General features: G+C 53.0%; 8 protein-coding genes and 1 non-coding gene across 9 annotated transcripts; 4 read left to right on the top strand and 5 right to left on the bottom strand.

Moving 5' to 3' along the window:
- The first annotated feature begins 8,162 nt into the window (after positions 1-8,162).
- Positions 8,163-9,265, top strand: LOC121836259 (histone H2A-like). Its single transcript, XM_042291108.1, has one exon. The coding sequence runs from the start codon at positions 8,496-8,498 to the stop codon at positions 8,868-8,870; it is 375 nt and encodes a 124-aa protein (XP_042147042.1). The 5' UTR covers positions 8,163-8,495; the 3' UTR covers positions 8,871-9,265.
- A 288-nt stretch (positions 9,266-9,553) lies between these two features.
- LOC120837199 (histone H3) lies at positions 9,554-10,449 on the bottom strand. The gene has a single exon (XM_042291103.1). The coding sequence runs from the start codon at positions 10,245-10,247 to the stop codon at positions 9,699-9,701; it is 549 nt and encodes a 182-aa protein (XP_042147037.1). The 5' UTR covers positions 10,248-10,449; the 3' UTR covers positions 9,554-9,698.
- Positions 10,450-10,528: 79 nt separating this feature from the next.
- LOC120837250 (histone H1-III-like) lies at positions 10,529-11,464 on the top strand. The gene has a single exon (XM_040206495.3). It carries the CDS (start codon positions 10,787-10,789, stop codon positions 11,405-11,407), a length of 621 nt encoding a protein of 206 aa, XP_040062429.2. The 5' UTR covers positions 10,529-10,786; the 3' UTR covers positions 11,408-11,464.
- A 1,728-nt stretch (positions 11,465-13,192) lies between these two features.
- LOC121836291 lies at positions 13,193-13,311 on the bottom strand. Its single transcript, XR_006077859.1, has one exon. It is a non-coding gene; the product is annotated as a 5S ribosomal RNA (ribosomal RNA).
- Positions 13,312-13,480: 169 nt separating this feature from the next.
- LOC121836263 (histone H4) lies at positions 13,481-13,928 on the bottom strand. Its single transcript, XM_042291113.1, has one exon. The coding sequence runs from the start codon at positions 13,883-13,885 to the stop codon at positions 13,574-13,576; it is 312 nt and encodes a 103-aa protein (XP_042147047.1). The 5' UTR covers positions 13,886-13,928; the 3' UTR covers positions 13,481-13,573.
- A 2,216-nt stretch (positions 13,929-16,144) lies between these two features.
- Positions 16,145-16,660, bottom strand: LOC121836257 (histone H2B). The gene has a single exon (XM_042291106.1). It carries the CDS (start codon positions 16,575-16,577, stop codon positions 16,203-16,205), a length of 375 nt encoding a protein of 124 aa, XP_042147040.1. The 5' UTR covers positions 16,578-16,660; the 3' UTR covers positions 16,145-16,202.
- A 366-nt stretch (positions 16,661-17,026) lies between these two features.
- LOC120839037 (histone H2A-like) lies at positions 17,027-17,512 on the top strand. Its single transcript, XM_042291109.1, has one exon. It carries the CDS (start codon positions 17,027-17,029, stop codon positions 17,399-17,401), a length of 375 nt encoding a protein of 124 aa, XP_042147043.1. The 3' UTR covers positions 17,402-17,512.
- Positions 17,513-18,229: 717 nt separating this feature from the next.
- On the bottom strand, positions 18,230-19,082 carry LOC120839039 (histone H3). The gene has a single exon (XM_042291101.1). The coding sequence runs from the start codon at positions 18,776-18,778 to the stop codon at positions 18,230-18,232; it is 549 nt and encodes a 182-aa protein (XP_042147035.1). The 5' UTR covers positions 18,779-19,082.
- A 22-nt stretch (positions 19,083-19,104) lies between these two features.
- Positions 19,105-19,995, top strand: LOC121836252 (histone H1-III-like). Its single transcript, XM_042291099.1, has one exon. The coding sequence runs from the start codon at positions 19,318-19,320 to the stop codon at positions 19,936-19,938; it is 621 nt and encodes a 206-aa protein (XP_042147033.1). The 5' UTR covers positions 19,105-19,317; the 3' UTR covers positions 19,939-19,995.

Below are 19,995 nucleotides of genomic sequence, written 5' to 3'. Positions count from 1 at the left end.
TTTCAGAGAGAGAGAGAGAGAGAGAAGTCTTGCAAAAGAGGAAAAACCATCGTTGGAGTTACAGCCATGGGCCGAACGGTCATCGTTGGATTGGGGGAAGGGAAGGGGATAAAAGCTGATAGAAGAAAAAATTGTGAAAAAAAGAGAGGGGGAGGTTGTTTCGCCAAAGCCGACAAGCGGGGCGCGAGGAGCCACAGAAAGTGGCTGGCAGAAAAGGGGGCGGAGCCGAGGAAGGAAGGAGATCCTTTAAATGTCCGAGTGTCTTGTCCAGAAGCCTGTAGCACATCTTCACAGAGTCCAGGGTGAACGAATCGGGTTCGGCACGCGGTGTCCGAATTTCCAAGCACTGTCACCAGTCACACCAACACCAAGTTTCCCAGTATTCCGAGCCAAAGTGCAATGGGTCGGCGAGCATCTCTCTGCTGCATGTATACACAACACGGCGTTGCGAAAGGATTGGGGGGAACATTAATAGATTCCGTTCCCTCAACAGGGGCGGTCGAGCCTATTGTATGCATAAGGGACATTCCGCAGAGTGCTACGGAATGACATTCTTTGCCTGTGTTTGGCTGAGTGACCCACGCGATTTAACGCGTGGTTCACCAAACGCAAAGGTAGAAATTACTTGTATGGCATTTTCTGAAAATGCCTGACCCTTGGCATGCCTAGGGTTTACTAGCTTCCGAATCTATCATTCGAAAACTTTTCACGGCTGGGCGAGGTTAGTTCCTGCCCATTAAAAGGAAAAAAAAAAAGAATTCCGAATTTGTTATTCGAAACCCGGACTCAGTAAGGTTATTCCTTGCCCGCGAGAGAAGAATCAACATAAATAAGAAAAATGGCACGGCGCCAGAGCGGGACAGCGCGCGGGGAGACTGTTTTGCCAAAGCAAAAGGGCCCCGCGCGAGGGGCAGACCTGGCGAGAATAAAGAATAGAAAAGCAAAACGCCGGAGGGAAGCTATCAGTTAGGATTTGCACAAAGAGCAGTCCCTGCTGCCAGGCAGGAAAGAAGAGTTCAAAAAATAAAAGCTAAAAGCAGACAAAGAACGCGAGAGAGAGGCTGTCAATCAAGTCGTGCGCGAAGGACGCACCCGACAAGAAGCGAAGCCAGAGAAAGAAAAGTTAACCAATACAGTCTAAAAGTGTTAAGTGGGTCTGGGGGCCCACGCAAGGGGTGGCCCAGCGCGCGCGTTCCAAGAGGAGCTATCAGTTAGAACTTGTACAAAGAGTCCTCCCCGCTGAAGGCAGGAAAGAAAAATAAATCTAAAAGCCACAAAGCAGACGGAAAACGCGAGAGAGAGGCTGTCAAACAAGTCCGGCGCCAAGGACGTACCGGTCGAGAAGCAAAGCCAAAGAAGAAAAGAAAACCAATACAGTCTAAGAGTGTTAAGTGGGTCAGGGGGCCCACGCGAGGGGTGGCCCAGCGCGCGCGTTCCAAGAGGAGCTATCAGTTAGCACTTGTACAAAGAGTCCTCCCCGCTGAAGGCAGGAAAGAAAAATAAAACTAAAAGCCAAGAAGCAGACGGAAAACGCGAGAGAGAGGCTGTCAAAACAAGTCCGGCGCCAAGAACGTACCCGGCAAGAAGCGAAGCCAAAGAAAGGAAGATAAACAATACAGTCCAAAAGAGTTAAGTGGTTCAGGGGGCCCTCGCAAAGGGTGGGCCTGCGCGCGCGTTCTAAGTGGAAGGCAGTTAAGTAAACAGAAAGAAAAGAGAAGCTGAGTCTAAAGAGGAGGCTACAAGAAAGGAGAGAGAAAAAATAACAGCCGGGGGTGCAGCGCGAGGGAGAACCAAGGCGAATAAAGTAAAGAGAAGAAAAACGCGAGAGAGGAGCTGTCAATCAGCTCGGCAGCAAGGAGGAGAGATTACGGGAGAGGAGGACGCGACGCCCTGCAGGCCCTGCCTGGATAGCGATCGCGTCCCCCTCCACCACGCGACCGGCGGAGAAACCGAGTTTCCCCGAAGGAGGGAAAGGAGGAGCGTTTTCGGCGGGCGGGCAGCAGCGCCAGGCCAGGCCTTCCTAGTGGGGTGAGCTTTCCCCGAAGCTCTGCGGCTGTCGTCTGCTACAGATCCTTTGTCTCTTGCGCGACCGTTGCAGCCTAGATCTCGCCGGCCAGCCCCGTCTCGACGAGGAATCCTGCGAGCGCTGTTAGGGCACTTTGCGCCGCCTTACCTTGCGGTCTGATTAGAGTTTCAAAGCTGTTCGTGCTACATCCAAGAGTGATGTAGCGACGAAACAATCGCTCACGTTCCTCGCCGAAGTCCGGGCACTCGCGGAGGAGATGATCGGCGTCCGCGACGGCAGCCGCGCATCTCGGGCAGCCTCGGTCGCCGTCGGCTCGCCACCTCGCTCTGTAGTCGGGGGTGAAGGCGCTGCTCGTGCGCAGCCTGTGGATCACCGCCGCTTCGCCTCGCCGCATGTTCCTCGGGGGCCTCGGGGGCAGGGGCCCGTGCTCGAGCTCGGGGTGGCGGGCTGCCACCACTCTTCTGACCAACAGGCGTGCATCGGAGAAGGCCGGGACCTCGGAGATCGGGTATGCAGGATCCTCCTGCGCTTCGGCGGCAAGGCGATCTGCTCTTTCATTACCTGCTATTCCACAGTGTGCAGGAACCCATTGGAAGGCCAGCGTCCATCCCCGGCGCTGCAGCTCGATGGCTTTTTGGGCCACCACCTTGGCCAGTGCTGGGGCCCTGTCCAGGTTCTTCAGGAGTCCGAGAGCAGCCTTGGAGTCACAGAGTATCACCAGGCGGTCTGGCTGCCCCTCGGTGTCCACGATGGACAGTGCCAGGATCAGCGCCGCCAGCTCAGCTGTCGTGGAGGTCGCCTGGAAAGAGAGCCTCTCGGCGGCCGTGCGGCCGGTGTCCTCCGACACGGCCGCGGCGCTGGCCGAGTGGCTCGCCGGATTTACAGACCCGTCCGTGAATGTCTTCGCCCAGCCCAGGAAGTGCTCGTGGATATGATGCTCCGCGTGCTGCCTCGCCGTCGTCTCAGCCATGTGCCTCTTTGGTGCATCGAGACCTGCGTTCAGTTCGACTCGCAGCGGGGGCTCCTCGCTCGGTGGTGGTGGTGTAGGGTTGTTCCCCGGGCCGCCCGCGATCCGAAAAAGTTCCCTCGCGTGCGCGGCGAGTTGGGACCGTGTGCGTTGTAAAATACGCTGGGGCAGCCCGGTTGTGCCCCTCGACTCACCGATCCGGATGAGGTGCCGCATCGCTCGTTCGGCCGCTGCAAGTCTTACCTTGGTGACGCCTGCATCGTTCAGTGTGTGGCGCGAGGAGGCCGTGCGGGGGACTCCGAGGCAGACGCGAAGTGCAGTGCGTTGCATCCGTTCGAGCAGTTCCCACTGGTTCTCTGTGAGTGTTAGTAGCGGCAGTGCGTACAGTGCGCGAGAAAGAATCAATCCCTTGTAGAGGGTCAACAGCATACCCTGTGAGGTTCCGCGGCGAGTACCTGCAAGCATTTGGATTATACGCGCGTGGCGTCGGCACTTACGGATTACCTCTGCAACCGCAGGAGCCCATGTGGCTTTCCTGTCCAGTTGCACCCCCAGGTAAGCTGCTTGCTTCTTGATTGGAATTTCTGTGCCGCCTGCTTTGATTGACATTGAGAAGCGATATGTGTAGTGGGGGGCATTGCACAGAACGACGGACTTGCTCGGGGAGAGGGACAGGCCGAGCAGGGAAAGATAGTGCTCAATGTTGGTGACCCCTCTCTGCAAAGCTTTCCGCACGGCCCCTCGGTGCCATCCCCGAGCAGTTGCCCAAAGTGCAATGTCGTCTGCGTAAACCGCTATTTGCAAGCGTTTGACTCCCTTTTGGCCAATGTTTATGATTTGCGGGAGGGCCGACATAGCCACATTAAATAGCAAGGGGGAAAGCACGCCCCCCTGGGGGACGCCACACCTGATCTTCCTGGGAGTGCTGAGTCCCTTGGCTGCTCGTACCTGCGCCTCTCTGCCGCTGAGATATGCCCTCACGTAACGGAGCGGTCGGCCCTCGATTCCTGACAGCCTGAGCATGTCCAGAATTGCTGAGTGTTTGACGGCGTCGAATGCTTTAGACACATCGAGAAGGACGACTCCCGTCGTCCATCTCTTTGCCTTGCTTTCCTCGAGCGTGGTCACCAGATCCGCGATGGCGTCTGCGGTGCAGTGATGCCGTCGGAATCCACACGTGCTTTCCGGGTATCCGCCCACCGACTCGAGATGGTATTCGAGTCGGCTTTTCACCATTCGTTCGAGTAGTTTCCCCATGCACGACGTGAGCGCGATGGGTCGGAACGAGCTGGGATCTTTTCTGGGCTTACCCGGCTTGGGGATCGGGACGACGACTGCCGAACGCCATTCGGAAGGGATGTTGGCGTCTCGCCACGCTCGATTGAACAATTCTAGCAGCGCTGGGTAGCTCGCTTTGTCGAGGTTTCTCAGCGCTGCAGCGGTGACGCCGTCTGCTCCGGGGGCCGACTTTTTACGTGGGAGCGATGCCAGGGCGCGTTCCAACTCGTGTAGCTGGAAGTCTCCGAGCCCCTCTGTCATCTGGGGCTTCGCGTGCCACTTCCAGTCTCGCCATCCGGGCGGTGCATCTCGGGCGGCAGGCGCGGGTGGGGGAGAGAGCAGTGCGTCCGCTAGAAGTTCTCGGACGTCTGCATCGGAAATGTTAAGCGCGAGTGCCATACCTGCAATAGGATCTCGCGGTCCCGGTCGGTTGCAGAGGGTCTTGGCCATTTTCCACGCCTTGGTGGCCCCGCGGGGGCCGTCGAAGGACTCACACTTCTGCTTCCACTGCTCCCTGGCGAGCCTCTTACCGTGTCGCTTGAAGAGTGCATCCTGGCGTCGGTAGCGGAGTGTGTCCTCGTGACGGCCCGTCCGCAGGGCCACCCTCTGTGCCTGGCGTCTTTGTGCTCGGAGTTGGAGCCAGCGAAAGTCAGGATTAGGACGCTCAACGGGGATACTCACTGACGTGGTGGCCTCTTTGAGTGCGGCGCCGATGGCCTGGCTGTCAAGGGGCCAGCCCATCGCCTCGTACTGGCGGAGGAAGGCACGATACCTGTCCCAGTGGACCACCTTGCACGTTCGATTGGGTGGCCGTGGGGCAGGTCCCGATGTTATGGGAACGTGGTCGCTCCCCCAGCTGTCTTGCTCGAGCACCGTGGTCAGTGGGAATCGCGCCGAGCAGAACGTTAAATCGAGTACGCTCCGCTCGACGCCTCGTCCGATGAATGTGGGCTGCCCTGTTCCGCTGTACTCCAAGTCGGTTTGGGCGAGGGCCTCCTGCAAACGCTTGCCGCGCGCGGTCGTTTTCCTGTCCCCCCACAGCTCGTTATGCGAGTTAAAGTCTCCGCCGAGAATGATTATGCCCTGCTCTCGCGCGTGAATTTGTTTTACAACCTCTCCACCCCACGCCGCGTTGGGGTGAACGTAGCAAGAAAAGATAGAAAATGTCTGGTTATTTTTCTTTACCCGAATACCTACAAGTTCCGAAGTGTCCGAGCAGTAATCGGCGCTCTCGATCCGGCAGTGGGTCGCGTCTTTGTGGACGAGCACGGCCGCCCAGGGTTGTTTTTCCCGGCCGGGGCAGCAGTAGGTGGTGTAGCTGGGAATGGTTAGTTTGCTCACGTCCATTTTTGGCTCCTGCAGCAGCACCACCTCGTACGGCCTTGCCAAGAGTTCTGCCCTCAGGTGGGTGAGGCGGTTGCCGAGCCCGTTCGCGTTCCACTGGAGGATCGAGGGACAACCTTTTACAGCATTAGGCTTACTTGTTTTCCTAGTGCTTGTAGGCATTCTCAGTTCCTTGCCGCGAACGTTGCATCCCCGCGGTGATGCTGTGTATTAGGGTCCCCTCCGGGATCATGGCTGTAGCCTGCCGATTCTTGAGGAAAAGCGGGATTAGTGTTTGGAGCAGATCCTCCAGGGTGTGGATCATGTCGCGCATTTCCTGCGCGGTGGGGGGCGTGGCCGTCTCGTCCCGCCGAGGGGAATCCCCGGCGCTGTCTCCTGGGGAGGCTGCGGGGAAGGGGGGTGAGGGGGGCACCTGTTCTTGCTGGGGGAGAGGCCTTTCCCTCTCGCCACCGGGTCGGTCGTCCGCGCGGGGAGAGGAGGATCCTCGCAGGTGCCGTGCGTCAGCTGGGCGCCGGTCATTGACCCCTCGCCGCTGCTGTTGGCTGTCTGGACGGTAGGACCTGCGATAGACCTCCTCCCGCCGCTGCGGCTTACCGACTTCGGGGATTTTGGCGCTGGGTTCCGTGTTAGTGGAGGCCTCTCTTGTCTTTACCTGTGGGGGCTGTGGGACGACTGGGGGGATTAGTTCGCGAGTCCGACTCACCGCGTTTGGCCGACTGCGCGCTTCCAGCGTTGGGAAAGTGTCTCCCCAGACTGAGCTCGCTGGGAGCACGCTGGTCTGCCACGCGGGAGTCTGGCTGGCTCCGCTGTGCATCCAGGGGGGCGGGGCGGCGGTCTGCTCCTGCGCGCGCTGCGTGCTGCGCTCGCTTGCCTTTTTCTTGTGGAGTTCGGCGGCGACACGTTTGGCCTCCTTCCAGCTGCAGCCGGTGTCGCGGACCGCCTCGGCCTCGCGCTTGTGTTGTTGGTACACGCTGCATCCCTTGTCGAATGCAGCGTGTCTGCACTTGCAGTTGGGGCAAATGGGGGTGAGTTTTGTCGCGCACTTACCCCGAGGGTGCCTGCCCCTGCATGTAGGGCAGGCAGTGGGCAGCGTGCACGCGGACTGCACGTGGCCGAAGCGTCCGCATCCCCAGCACTGCGTTGGTCGGACGTGTCGTGCCTCCACGACAAACTCGATGTCATAGATCAGGACCGTGGCTGGTAGGGGTCCGCCGAAGAAGAGCTCCGCGTACCGCCCTCCGCTGAACCGTCTGATGTGGTCCACGGGCACCTCGCTTTCGAGGCCTCGGGTCAGCTGTTCTGTTGCGTCATTGGGGCAAAGTCCGCGGATTACGCCGATACTCACCGCTCTGGCCGGCGCGAGGGTGGCATGGAGAGGGAGGCTCGCCAGCTTGTCGGTGCCTAGGAGGCGGTGGGTCATTGCCGCGCTCGTTGTTTCGACCGCCATCACGTTTCGCCTGAGATTGAAACGTGTGGCGGCCGCCTTGCCGCCCGTGACCTGTCGAAGGCCCTGTGCCAAGGAGACTCTGTTCTCGAGGGTTAGCTTACCTGTTCCCGTTGGGCGGAGCAGGACTGTGGACCCCTTTGCGGGGAGTTCGTCTAAGGAGGGAATTGGTTGGTTACCCTTGCCTTTGTTTGTCTTACGTGAGGCCCCGGATGTTGGGGGGCTTGTCACTGTGGGGGGGGTTGTCGCTCGGGGAGGGGTTGCTGCACCGTCCTTTCTTTTTTGTTGCAGTTCCTCGATGAGGGTGTTGCAGTCCTTGCTGCCTGCTTCCAGAAGTGCTGCGAACTGGTTGGAGGTGTTTACAGTCACCTGGAGTTGGTCGTCATCCTCCTCGGAGGTGTTGTCAGGTGTGGAGTCACTGGGGCTCGATGTTGTGTCCCCGCTTGCTTCGGAGGGGCTGTCGCTGTTCTCGCAGTCGTGGAACAGGTCCACGACTTCGTCCGGGAGCCGATCTGCATTTGGGTGTACTAAACCGGCACTTTTTAGTACACCTAGGATGGCGTCCGGTCGGGGGACGCCATCCTTCGGGGGCTCGTCGCGCTCCACGTGGGCGCCGTCCTCGTGGCTCTCGGGTGCCACGCGGAGGCTAGCCTCCGCGCGGGATCCGGTCCCCACGAGGTTTTCCGCGTTGTCCACGTGGCTCGCGCCGGCTGGCGGTAAGGAATGGTTACCGTCTGTGTTTGGTTTGGGCTTCATGGCCCTGCTCCGCAGCAGGTACCCCGAGGGGTCCTCTGTGTCCTTTGAGTGGTCCGTGGTCAGTTGGTCCGGGGGCATGCCTGCGTCGGTGCCCTCCCAAGGGAGGGCGGGGGGGAAACTACAAACTGTTTAAATAAAGGTCCCTCCGCCTCTTTAAGGCAGAAGGATCTTTAACACTAACTAGCTCTACTCTATCTTAATTCTTCTTCACATTACGAAGTTAGGGTTAAAGCTAAGACTAAATTCAAAATGGCGCTTAAATTGGAGCTAACAAATCACACGTCTACTTTATTTGCCAACTCTTCTAAAAGTACCTCCAGTTTTCTTTGCTCTTTTTATAGGTTTTCACAGCATTCTGAAAAATGTGCTCCGATTGGCCAGCATTCTAGAGCGCGGGAAACAGTGCGCTGTGATTGGAGTACGCCCAAAATAAAGCTTCGCGATTGGTTGCTGCGCGAACCAATGAGCAAGCAGTTGAAACTACAATTTTTTGGGAGAGGGTTTTGGGAGAGGAGTGCTATGAAGCAGAGGCAGTGCAAGGCGAAAACGCGCTCCTGCAGCGCCCCCCAAGCGGAGAGGACTGGCACTTGCTTTGATTTTCTGCTTCTCGATGCGCTGACTCCCTCACTCACTCAGTGTTCGTTGGTTTGTTCGGTTGTCCACTTCTCACCTCCACCAAGATGTCTGGGCGCGGAAAAGGAGGCAAGGCAAAGGGCAAGAGCAAGACCCGTTCCAGCCGCGCGGGGCTCCAGTTTCCCGTGGGAAGGATCCACCGACTACTGCGAAAGGGCAACTACGCGGAGCGAGTAGGTGCCGGTGCCCCCGTCTACTTGGCGGCCGTACTCGAGTACCTGGCTGCCGAAGTGCTCGAGCTGGCAGGAAACGCGGCCAGAGACAACAAGAAAACTAGGATCATCCCTCGACACCTGCAGCTGGCCATTCGCAACGACGAAGAGCTCAACAAGCTGCTGTCCGGCGTTACCATCGCGCAAGGAGGTGTCCTGCCCAACATCCAGGCCGTCCTCCTTCCCAAGAAGACCGAGAAGAAGGCGTAAACCATCCCGCGGCATCCGCTACAGAAAAACGGTCCTTTTCAGGACCACTCATGACTTGAGTACAGGATACTCATTTCCGTGCGCTAGTCTTCCGTGTCTCTAAACGCTCGGGTATGTGCATTTCAATTTCCTTTTTGTGCAATGCCGACAGTGTTTCTCTTTCATCACCTACAGGCCTTGAATGCCACTCTTAGGCATTCTCCCATGCATAATATTTACGCTGCGTTTAATGCCAAATTCTTTCACGTGTGCGAATTGCCCGAACAAGACTTGCTGTCGGGCGCAAAGGCCAGCATTGCTTGTTATTTGAACTCGTAAAACCACCGCTGCACTGCCTCGCTTTGAGAGGATTTGAAGCTGTTTCTACGAGAGTCAACAATCGGAGCAGCATTTCCCCGAAACCGGCAGAGGGCAATAAATGTTGTGGACATCCCTCAAAAACAGATAATTACTCCACGGGTTTTTGTTGGTCGAATCTATAATCGTGATATTCGCTGATTGCTAGAAAATGAACCCTGTAATGTCTCGGGAAAGGTTTTTTTCTTCTTTATTTATTTCATTCAACAACACTTTAGAAAACAAGGAACACATGAAGGAATCGTTGGAAGCAACTGCGAACGGAGCACTTGGCACAATGCAAACTAGTTCAAAATGGGAGAATAAATAGAAAGTACTCACAGCTTTTGAACTCCTGCACTTGGAACAAGTCAGCATCGGAGATTGAGACACGGGAGGACGTCGCTTTACACATGTCCGAAAAGCATGTCTGATGTGGCCCTGAAGAGGGCCGTTTTTGTGGCGTTGCCTGCCGCTTCCAAAGAAGCGACATTAAGCGCGTTCACCGCGGATGCGACGAGCCAGCTGGATGTCCTTAGGCATGATGGTTACCCGCTTGGCGTGGATGGCACAGAGGTTGGTGTCTTCGAAGAGACCGACCAAGTAGGCCTCGCTGGCCTCCTGCAGGGCCATTACAGCCGAGCTCTGGAAGCGGAGGTCCGTCTTGAAATCTTGCGCGATCTCCCGCACTAGCCTCTGGAAGGGCAGCTTGCGGATGAGCAGCTCAGTCGACTTCTGGTAACGACGAATCTCACGCAGCGCGACCGTGCCCGGCCTGTAGCGATGCGGCTTCTTGACTCCACCGGTTGCAGGAGCACTCTTCCGGGCGGCCTTCGTAGCCAGCTGCTTGCGCGGTGCTTTTCCTCCCGTGCTCTTGCGGGCGGTCTGCTTCGTACGGGCCATTCCGAAACGTTGGGACAATAAAACGAGAGAGCTAGCAAACAGCAACACACCTCGACTCCTGACGACCAACTGCCTCAGCGCGAGTGGCGAAACTTCCTTCCCGACAAGGCCTCTCGGCCAATCAGAGAGCTTGTTCATTCTGGATGCTGTTTTGGGCAAGTTTCTTGCGAGGGACAGCGCACGTGGCTCGCTAGGACAATATTTCACGATTGAAGTGATCTAAACTTGTGGGGATAATGTGGAACCAACGTTAGAGCACAGAATCGAGCAAAAATTAGACTCCCAACCTTGTTATTTTAGAAACGGCACGGTTATAAACATTCGTTACCTTCTCCAGTGGGCCGCGCTTGCCTCTCGTCCAATCAGCGCGCTTGTTCATTCTTGGATGCTGTTTTGGGCGACTTTCTTGCGAGGGCCTATGCGCTTGGCTCCGTAAAATAATTTTTCTCGATCGAAGTAACTCAGACTTGTGAGGATAATGTGGAACCTATATTAGAGCACAGAATCGAGCAAAAATTAGACTCCAAACTTTGTTATTTTAGAAACGGCATGGTTACAAACATTCGTCACCTTCGAAGGGCTTCTCCCGGAGGTTCGCGCTCGCCTCTCTCGGCCAATGAGCGCTTGTTCTAGACGGTTTTTTTTCAGTCTCTCTCTGCTTACGATTAGAGTGGGTCATGTCCGAAGAAGTGTCCGCTCCTGCTGGGGTCGCGGCCCCCGCTGCCCTTAAGAGCCCCAAAAAGGCTTCCACGAAAGTGTCCAAGGGAAAGGCAAAGGCCGTGCCAACGCATCCCAAGGTGTCCGCAATGGTGACAGCATCCATCAGTGCGCTTAAGGAACGTGGTGGTTCATCTCTACAAGCCATCAAGAAATACATGTCTGCCAACTACAAGGTGGACGTCGAGAAGCTGTCTCCTTTCATCCGCAAGTATCTCAAGTCTGCCGTGGCTGCGGGAGCATTGGTGCAGACCAAGGGCAAGGGAGCTACCGGATCGTTCAAGCTGTCAGCCAAGTCCGACAAGCCCTCACCTGCTGCTAGGAAGCCCAAAAAGGAGGCTGGTGCTGCAAAGAAGCGCCCAGCCTCGGCAACTGCCGGTGCGGCCAGGAAGAAGAAGCCCGGGACTGCCAAGAAGTCGCCCGCAAAGAGGGCCAAGTCGGCCGAGCCCAAGTCGGCCAAGCCGAAAAAGCCAAAGGCAGAGAAGAAGGCTGCAGCACCCAAGAGCCCCAAGAAACCCAAGGCAGCAAAAAAGACCCCTGCCAAGAAGCCGGCTGCAAAGAAGGCTTCCTCCAAGAAATAGGTCTTCTCCTGGATATCCAGAGCGAAAAACAAAACGGCCCTCATCAGGGCCATAATTCGTTTGCATATCGGGGGATATGCACTTGCGTGGCATGCAGCTCCCGTGTCTCTCGCCACCTCTCTGTTCCAGCCTCGGTAAGCTGATTCCTGCTCTTTTTCAATGTGCACGAGGCATACTTGGTGTTATATTATTGTTTGTTCCCCTGTTAGCAGCATTTTATCTTTGTGTGTGGTACTCGTGAAGTCGTGGAGGCCCGCTTCACGCTCGAGCCGCGATTCGATCGCCTAAGATCAGGCGAAAATAAAAAAAAAACTACTCGCTTTAGAACAGTCTTTTTTTCTGTCCTCTTAGCGCACACCTTTTTTTTGCGGCACACGAAATTAAGAATCTGTATCTACGTTTATTATTACCTCTTTTAAACTTAAATCGACCAGCCGCCCTGACCGCTTGAAAACTAGTTTTGCCTTCCAAGTAAGAGGTTAGATCGAAATATGAAGAAAAATAACTCCGTTTAAATTCAAATAATTTTTACACCTATTAGAGAAGTTCATTAGCTTTCGGAAAATATATACTTCGCTATGCGTAAAAATATTTTTCGTTGCGTTAGAGAGTGAAACAGGTCAAGCTGTAGAGTCCGGCGCGCGCTCGAGCCGCGATTCGATCGTCCAAGATCAGGCAAAAATTAAATATAAAAAGAACTACTCGCTTCAGAAGAGTCTCTTTTTCTGTGCTCTTAGCGCACACGTTTTTTGAGCGGCACACAAAATTAAGAATCTGCATCTGCGTTTATTATTACCTTTGTTAAACTTAGATCGACCATCCACCCAGAGCGCCCGAAAACTTGTTTTGCCTTCCAAGTAAGTGGTCAGATCGAAATATGAAGAAGAATAACTCCGTTTAAATTCAAATAATTTTTACACCTATTAGAGAAGTTCATTAGCTTTCGGAAAATATATACTTCGCTATGTGTAAAAATATTTTTCGTTGCGTTAGAGAGTGAAACAGGTCAAGCTGTAGAGTCCGGCGCGCGCTCGAGCCGCGATTCGATCGTCCAAGATCAGGCAAAAATTAAATATAAAAAGAACTACTCGCTTCAGAAGAGTCTCTTTTTCTGTGCTCTTAGCGCACACGTTTTTTGAGCGGCACACAAAATTAAGAATCTGCATCTGCGTTTATTATTACCTTTGTTAAACTTAAATCGACCATCCACCCAGAGCGCCCGAAAACTTGTTTTGCCTTCCAAGTAAGTGGTCAGATCGAAATATGAAGAAGAATAACTCCGTTTAAATTCAAATAATTTTTACACCTATTAGAGAAGTTCATTAGCTTTCGGAAAATATATACTTCGCTATGCGTAAAAATATTTTTCGTTGCGTTAGAGAGTGAAACAGGTCAAGCTGTAGAGTCCGGCGCGCGCTCGAGCCGCGATTCGATCGTCCAAGATCAGGCAAAAATTAAATATAAAAAGAACTACTCGCTTCAGAAGAGTCTCTTTTTCTGTGCTCTTAGCGCACACGTTTTTTTAGCGGCACACAAAATTAAGAATCTGCATCTGCGTTTATTATTACCTTTGTTAAACTTAAATCGACCATCCACCCAGAGCGCCCGAAAACTTGTTTTGCCTTCCAAGTAAGTGGTTAGATCGAAATATGAAGAAGAATAACTCCGTTTAAATTCAAATAATTTTTACACCTATTAGAGAAGTTCATTAGCTTTCAGAAAATATAAGAACTGGTACAAAAGGACACAACCCTCCAAGAGAGCAGAAAAAAAAAAAAAGAAAAATGCCATCAGCACTCCGTGTTCCCAGGTGGTCACCCTCCCAAGTACTGACGGAGCCCGATGCTGCTTAGCTTCGGTGATCGGACGAGAACCGGCGTATTCAGCATGGTATGGCCGATGGCAGGTACTAGGGCAACGAATGTTCGACTGCTGCCTGAGAAGATTGGTACACTCGGCTGTGGCGCACAAAATGGTAGAGACCCGCGGCAAAACAACACTCATGACAAAAGAGGAATCACTCACCCAAAGCAGTGCTTGTTTTCAGGATTACAGAGAGACACGGGAGGGAGGCGTTGGAATGAAAACCCGTTTCCAAGATAGACCGGTACTGGTTTGGCCCTGAAAAGGGCCGTTTTCGATGTGTGTCCGACGGCGAGACGGCTGTTAACCACCGAAACCATAGAGGGTACGGCCTTGCCTCTTGAGCGCGTACACCACATCCATGGCCGTCACGGTCTTCCTCTTGGCGTGCTCGGTGTAGGTGACGGCATCGCGAATGACGTTCTCCAGGAAGACCTTGAGGACGCCGCGGGTCTCTTCATAGATGAGGCCGGAAATGCGCTTGACACCACCGCGGCGGGCTAGGCGACGGATTGCAGGCTTGGTGATCCCCTGGATGTTATCGCGAAGAACCTTGCGATGGCGCTTGGCACCACCCTTGCCCAGGCCCTTGCCGCCCTTGCCTCTTCCAGACATGTTTGCTGCAAAAACAGGGACGGAAAACACGACCGCACCGTTCGCCTACTTCAACAAAGACTGGCGGCAATGCTCTACGGGTCCGACCAAGTGAACCCACGACGGCCTCCTCCTCTCCCGCCGACGAATGGGAGCAGTCCTGCAGCTTCGTATTGTGGCCGACAGGTGGCTGCGCACTGGAAGCAAGCGTGTGTTGATGAAATGCATGGCTTTAGCAAAGGCATTCATACACCTCGCCCATTTTGAGTCTTCATAGTTGTATGTGCAAAACATTGTTTTTTCTAGGTTCCAGGAGATATATATTTTAGCGGGATTAAGATTCGCTTTCGCTAAGTCAATGGGAGAAACATGTCAACTCAGGAGTGCCGAGCTTCGCACCGATGCAGCTAGTCAAGGGCCCGTTTTCACATGCGAATAAAAAAGAGTTTTATAAACGTTCGAGCAATCTATTCATCGGAACTTGTACAAGACACACTCTTCTCACGGCACACAAAAATTAAAGTTTCTTATCACTGGCGTTTTTAAGCGCGCAGTGCAATTCACCGCCATGGTGAGCCGGGTCGACAGCAAGTTGGGTCACCCAAGAACACAGTTTGATCAAAATATTGACTTATATAAAAGGGTCCGGTTTTAAGTGCTTATTACACGGGACGAAAAGTCTTTTTGGCTGGCAGAAAATTTGATACTGAAAAACGTTTTACCAAGCCTTCGGTCTGTTAAGAAGCCAAACCTGCCACCCGAAAGCGGCCAGTTCGTGCCGCTGCCGCGAATCGCGCAAATGAAGTAAAGTAATAAAACAATTTCGTCTAAATTCAAATGCTTTTTACACCTACCGAAGAATTTCATTAGCTTTCAGAAAATAGACACTTCGGTAAGCGTAAAGATATTTTTCGTTGCGTTAGAGAGCGAAACAGGCGAAGCCGTAGGGCCGGCTTCGCGCTCGGGCCGGAATTCGATTGTCCAAGATCAGGCAAAAATTAAAAATAAAAAAAAAACTACTCGCTTTAGAAGAGTCTCTTTTTCTGTGCTCTTAGCGCACACCTTTTTTTAGCGGCACACGAAATTAAGAATCTGTAGCTACGTTTTTTATTACCTTTTTTAAGCTTAAATCGACCAGCCGCCCTTAGCGCCCGAAAACTAGTTTCGGCTTCCAAGTAAGCGGTTAGATCGAAATATGAAGAAGAATAACTCCGTTTCAATTCAAATGCTTTTTACACCTATTGAAGAAGTTTATTAGCTTTCAAAAAATATATACTTCGATATGCGTAAAAATATTTTTCGTTGCGTTAGAGAGTGAAACAGGTGAAGCTGTAGAGTCCGGCGCGCGCTCGAGCCGCGATTCGATCGTCTAAGATCAGGCAAAAATTAGAAATAAAAAGAACTACTCGCTTTAGAAAAGTCTCTTTTTCTGTGCTTTTAGCGCACACTTTTCTCTAGCGGCACACAAAATTAACAGTCTTTATCTACCTTGTTTTAAACTTAAATCGACCAGCCACCCAGAGCGCCCGAAAACTAGATTTGGCTTCCAAGTAAGTGGTTAGATCAATATATGAACAAAAATAACTCTGTTTAAAATCAAACGCTTTCTATACCTATTGGAGAAGTTCATTAGCTTTCGGAAAATATATATTTCGATATGCGTAAAGATATTTTTCGTTGCGTTAGAGAGGGAAACATGTGAAGCTGTAGAGTCCGGCGCGCGCTCGTGCCGCGATTCGATCGTCTAAGATCAGGCAAAAATAAAAATAAAAGTACTCGCCTTAAAAGAGTTTCTCTTTTTTGTGCTGTTAGTACACACTTTTCTTTCGCGGCACACGAGATTAAAAGCCTGTATCTACGTTTATCATTGCATTTTTTAAACTTAAAATAAGAACACTCGAATTTAAAAGCAAGTTATTTGATACAACCGTGGCTCTAAAAAGAAAAACGCTGCAACTCGAAAACAAAACACTTTGGAGTATGGGCTCCCAACGGCTAAAAACCACGCGAATATATCCTTTACATACGCGAGCGATGTGCAATATTTAGGAAGGTCACTCGTGCCCTCAAAAGCAATGAAATACAATGTTTTTTTTTTCACCGAAACAAAATAAACGACATCCGACTGTGGCTACAAGAAGCCAAGTTCGACTGCACAACAAGAAAAAAGACATACTCTTTGCAAACATGCGCGATGCAGAAGCACTGGGTACTCACATATTTCTTGAAAAGAGAGACACGGGAGTTGGAAGTCATCGAGAGACGGCCGTTTTGCAGGGATGAGTATGGCCCTCAAAAGGGCCGTTTGTACATACAGCAGGGAGATAGCTCCTGGGTGTTACTTGGAACTGGTGTACTTGGTGACAGCCTTGGTGCCCTCGGACACCGCATGCTTTGCCAGTTCACCCGGCAGCAGGAGCCTCACAGCTGTCTGGATCTCCCGACTCGTGATGGTCGAGCGCTTGTTGTAGTGAGCCAGCCGAGACGACTCTGCTGCGATGCGCTCGAAGATGTCGTTCACGAAGCTGTTCATGATCGACATGGCCTTGCTGGACACTCCGGTGTCGGGATGGACCTGTTTGAGCACCTTGTAGATGTAGATGCTGAAGCTCTCCTTCCTCTTGCGCCTCTTCTTCTTCTTGTCGGTGGCACGCACATTTTTCTGTGCCTTGCCCGCCTTCTTCACTGCTTTTCCGCTCGGTTGGGGGGGCATCCTCGCGCGACTTGTCTTCGGGAGAAGATCGACGTTGTTACTCGCAAAAAGATGGCGAAACAACAACTGGGGCAACCTGAAATTTTCAGTTTTCTTTGCTCTTTTTATAGGTTTTCACAGCATTCTGAAAAATGTGCTCCGATTGGCCAGCATTCTAGAGCGCGGGAAACAGTGCGCTGTGATTGGAGTACGCCCAAAATAAAGCTTCGCGATTGGTTGCTGCGCGAACCAATGAGCAAGCAGTTGAAACTACAATTTTTTGGGAGAGGGTTTTGGGAGAGGAGTGCTATGAAGCAGAGGCAGTGCAAGGCGAAAACGCGCTCCTGCAGCGCCCCCCAAGCGGAGAGGACTGGCACTTGCTTTGATTTTCTGCTTCTCGATGCGCTGACTCCCTCACTCACTCAGTGTTCGTTGGTTTGTTCGGTTGTCCACTTCTCACCTCCACCAAGATGTCTGGGCGCGGAAAAGGAGGCAAGGCAAAGGGCAAGAGCAAGACCCGTTCCAGCCGCGCGGGGCTCCAGTTTCCCGTGGGAAGGATCCACCGACTACTGCGAAAGGGCAACTACGCGGAGCGAGTAGGTGCCGGTGCCCCCGTCTACTTGGCGGCCGTACTCGAGTACCTGGCTGCCGAAGTGCTCGAGCTGGCAGGAAACGCGGCCAGAGACAACAAGAAAACTAGGATCATCCCTCGACACCTGCAGCTGGCCATTCGCAACGACGAAGAGCTCAACAAGCTGCTGTCCGGCGTTACCATCGCGCAAGGAGGTGTCCTGCCCAACATCCAGGCCGTCCTCCTTCCCAAGAAGACCGAGAAGAAGGCGTAAACCATCCCGCGGCATCCGCTACAGAAAAACGGTCCTTTTCAGGACCACTCATGACTTGAGTACAGGATACTCATTTCCGTGCGCTAGTCTTCCGTGTCTCTAAACGCTCGGGTATGTGCATTTCAATTTCCTTTTTGTGCAATGCCGACAGTGTTTCTCTTTCATCACCTACAGGCCTTGAATGCCACTCTTAGGCATTCTCCCATGCATAATATTTACGCTGCGTTTAATGCCAAATTCTTTCACGTGTGCGAATTGCCCGAACAAGACTTGCTGTCGGGCGCAAAGGCCAGCATTGCTTGTTATTTGAACTCGTAAAACCACCGCTGCACTGCCTCGCTTTGAGAGGATTTGAAGCTGTTTCTACGAGAGTCAACAATCGGAGCAGCATTTCCCCGAAACCGGCAGAGGGCAATAAATGTTGTGGACATCCCTCAAAAACAGATAATTACTCCACGGGTTTTTGTTGGTCGAATCTATAATCGTGATATTCGCTGATTGCTAGAAAATGAACCCTGTAATGTCTCGGGAAAGGTTTTTTTCTTCTTTATTTATTTCATTCAACAACACTTTAGAAAACAAGGAACACATGAAGGAATCGTTGGAAGCAACTGCGAACGGAGCACTTGGCACAATGCAAACTAGTTCAAAATGGGAGAATAAATAGAAAGTACTCACAGCTTTTGAACTCCTGCACTTGGAACAAGTCAGCATCGGAGATTGAGACACGGGAGGACGTCGCTTTACACATGTCCGAAAAGCATGTCTGATGTGGCCCTGAAGAGGGCCGTTTTTGTGGCGTTGCCTGCCGCTTCCAAAGAAGCGACATTAAGCGCGTTCACCGCGGATGCGACGAGCCAGCTGGATGTCCTTAGGCATGATGGTTACCCGCTTGGCGTGGATGGCACAGAGGTTGGTGTCTTCGAAGAGACCGACCAAGTAGGCCTCGCTGGCCTCCTGCAGGGCCATTACAGCCGAGCTCTGGAAGCGGAGGTCCGTCTTGAAATCTTGCGCGATCTCCCGCACTAGCCTCTGGAAGGGCAGCTTGCGGATGAGCAGCTCAGTCGACTTCTGGTAACGACGAATCTCACGCAGCGCGACCGTGCCCGGCCTGTAGCGATGCGGCTTCTTGACTCCACCGGTTGCAGGAGCACTCTTCCGGGCGGCCTTCGTAGCCAGCTGCTTGCGCGGTGCTTTTCCTCCCGTGCTCTTGCGGGCGGTCTGCTTCGTACGGGCCATTCCGAAACGTTGGGACAATAAAACGAGAGAGCTAGCAAACAGCAACACACCTCGACTCCTGACGACCAACTGCCTCAGCGCGAGTGGCGAAACTTCCTTCCCGACAAGGCCTCTCGGCCAATCAGAGAGCTTGTTCATTCTGGATGCTGTTTTGGGCAAGTTTCTTGCGAGGGACAGCGCACGTGGCTCGCTAGGACAATATTTCACGATTGAAGTGATCTAAACTTGTGGGGATAATGTGGAACCAACGTTAGAGCACAGAATCGAGCAAAAATTAGACTCCCAACCTTGTTATTTTAGAAACGGCACGGTTATAAACATTCGTTACCTTCTCCAGTGGGCCGCGCTCGCCTCTCGTCCAATCAGCGCGCTTGTTCATTCTTGGATGCTGTTTTGGGCGACTTTCTTGCGAGGGCCTATGCGCTTGGCTCCGTAAAATAATTTTTCTCGATCGAAGTAACTCAGACTTGTGAGGATAATGTGGAACCTATATTAGAGCACAGAATCGAGCAAAAATTAGACTCCAAACTTTGTTATTTTAGAAACGGCATGGTTACAAACATTCGTCACCTTCGAAGGGCTTCTCCCGGAGGTTCGCGCTCGCCTCTCTCGGCCAATGAGCGCTTGTTCTAGACGGTTTTTTTTCAGTCTCTCTCTGCTTACGATTAGAGTGGGTCATGTCCGAAGAAGTGTCCGCTCCTGCTGGGGTCGCGGCCCCCGCTGCCCTTAAGAGCCCCAAAAAGGCTTCCACGAAAGTGTCCAAGGGAAAGGCAAAGGCCGTGCCAACGCATCCCAAGGTGTCCGCAATGGTGACAGCATCCATCAGTGCGCTTAAGGAACGTGGTGGTTCATCTCTACAAGCCATCAAGAAATACATGTCTGCCAACTACAAGGTGGACGTCGAGAAGCTGTCTCCTTTCATCCGCAAGTATCTCAAGTCTGCCGTGGCTGCGGGAGCATTGGTGCAGACCAAGGGCAAGGGAGCTACCGGATCGTTCAAGCTGTCAGCCAAGTCCGACAAGCCCTCACCTGCTGCTAGGAAGCCCAAAAAGGAGGCTGGTGCTGCAAAGAAGCGCCCAGCCTCGGCAACTGCCGGTGCGGCCAGGAAGAAGAAGCCCGGGACTGCCAAGAAGTCGCCCGCAAAGAGGGCCAAGTCGGCCAAGCCCAAGTCGGCCAAGCCGAAAAAGCCAAAGGCAGAGAAGAAGGCTGCAGCACCCAAGAGCCCCAAGAAACCCAAGGCAGCAAAAAAGACCCCTGCCAAGAAGCCGGCTGCAAAGAAGGCTTCCTCCAAGAAATAGGTCTTCTCCTGGATATCCAGAGCGAAAAACAAAACGGCCCTCATCAGGGCCATAATT

This window comes from Ixodes scapularis, unplaced genomic scaffold, assembly GCF_016920785.2.
Source record: "Ixodes scapularis isolate PalLabHiFi unplaced genomic scaffold, ASM1692078v2 PGA_scaffold22__2_contigs__length_789307, whole genome shotgun sequence".
Classification (NCBI taxonomy): domain Eukaryota; kingdom Metazoa; phylum Arthropoda; class Arachnida; order Ixodida; family Ixodidae; genus Ixodes; species Ixodes scapularis.
The sequence above is the reverse complement of the archived record's forward strand: the minus strand, read 5'-3'. Positions and strand labels throughout refer to the sequence as shown.

What these genes read in the sequence shown, in the direction of transcription:
- LOC121836259 (XM_042291108.1), top strand. Translation starts at nt 8,496, where the DNA reads ATGTCTGGGCGCGGAAAAGGAGGCAAGGCAAAGGGCAAGAGCAAGACC.
- LOC120837199 (XM_042291103.1), bottom strand. Translation starts at nt 10,247, where the DNA reads ATGAACAAGCTCTCTGATTGGCCGAGAGGCCTTGTCGGGAAGGAAGTT.
- LOC120837250 (XM_040206495.3), top strand. Translation starts at nt 10,787, where the DNA reads ATGTCCGAAGAAGTGTCCGCTCCTGCTGGGGTCGCGGCCCCCGCTGCC.
- LOC121836263 (XM_042291113.1), bottom strand. Translation starts at nt 13,885, where the DNA reads ATGTCTGGAAGAGGCAAGGGCGGCAAGGGCCTGGGCAAGGGTGGTGCC.
- LOC121836257 (XM_042291106.1), bottom strand. Translation starts at nt 16,577, where the DNA reads ATGCCCCCCCAACCGAGCGGAAAAGCAGTGAAGAAGGCGGGCAAGGCA.
- LOC120839037 (XM_042291109.1), top strand. Translation starts at nt 17,027, where the DNA reads ATGTCTGGGCGCGGAAAAGGAGGCAAGGCAAAGGGCAAGAGCAAGACC.
- LOC120839039 (XM_042291101.1), bottom strand. Translation starts at nt 18,778, where the DNA reads ATGAACAAGCTCTCTGATTGGCCGAGAGGCCTTGTCGGGAAGGAAGTT.
- LOC121836252 (XM_042291099.1), top strand. Translation starts at nt 19,318, where the DNA reads ATGTCCGAAGAAGTGTCCGCTCCTGCTGGGGTCGCGGCCCCCGCTGCC.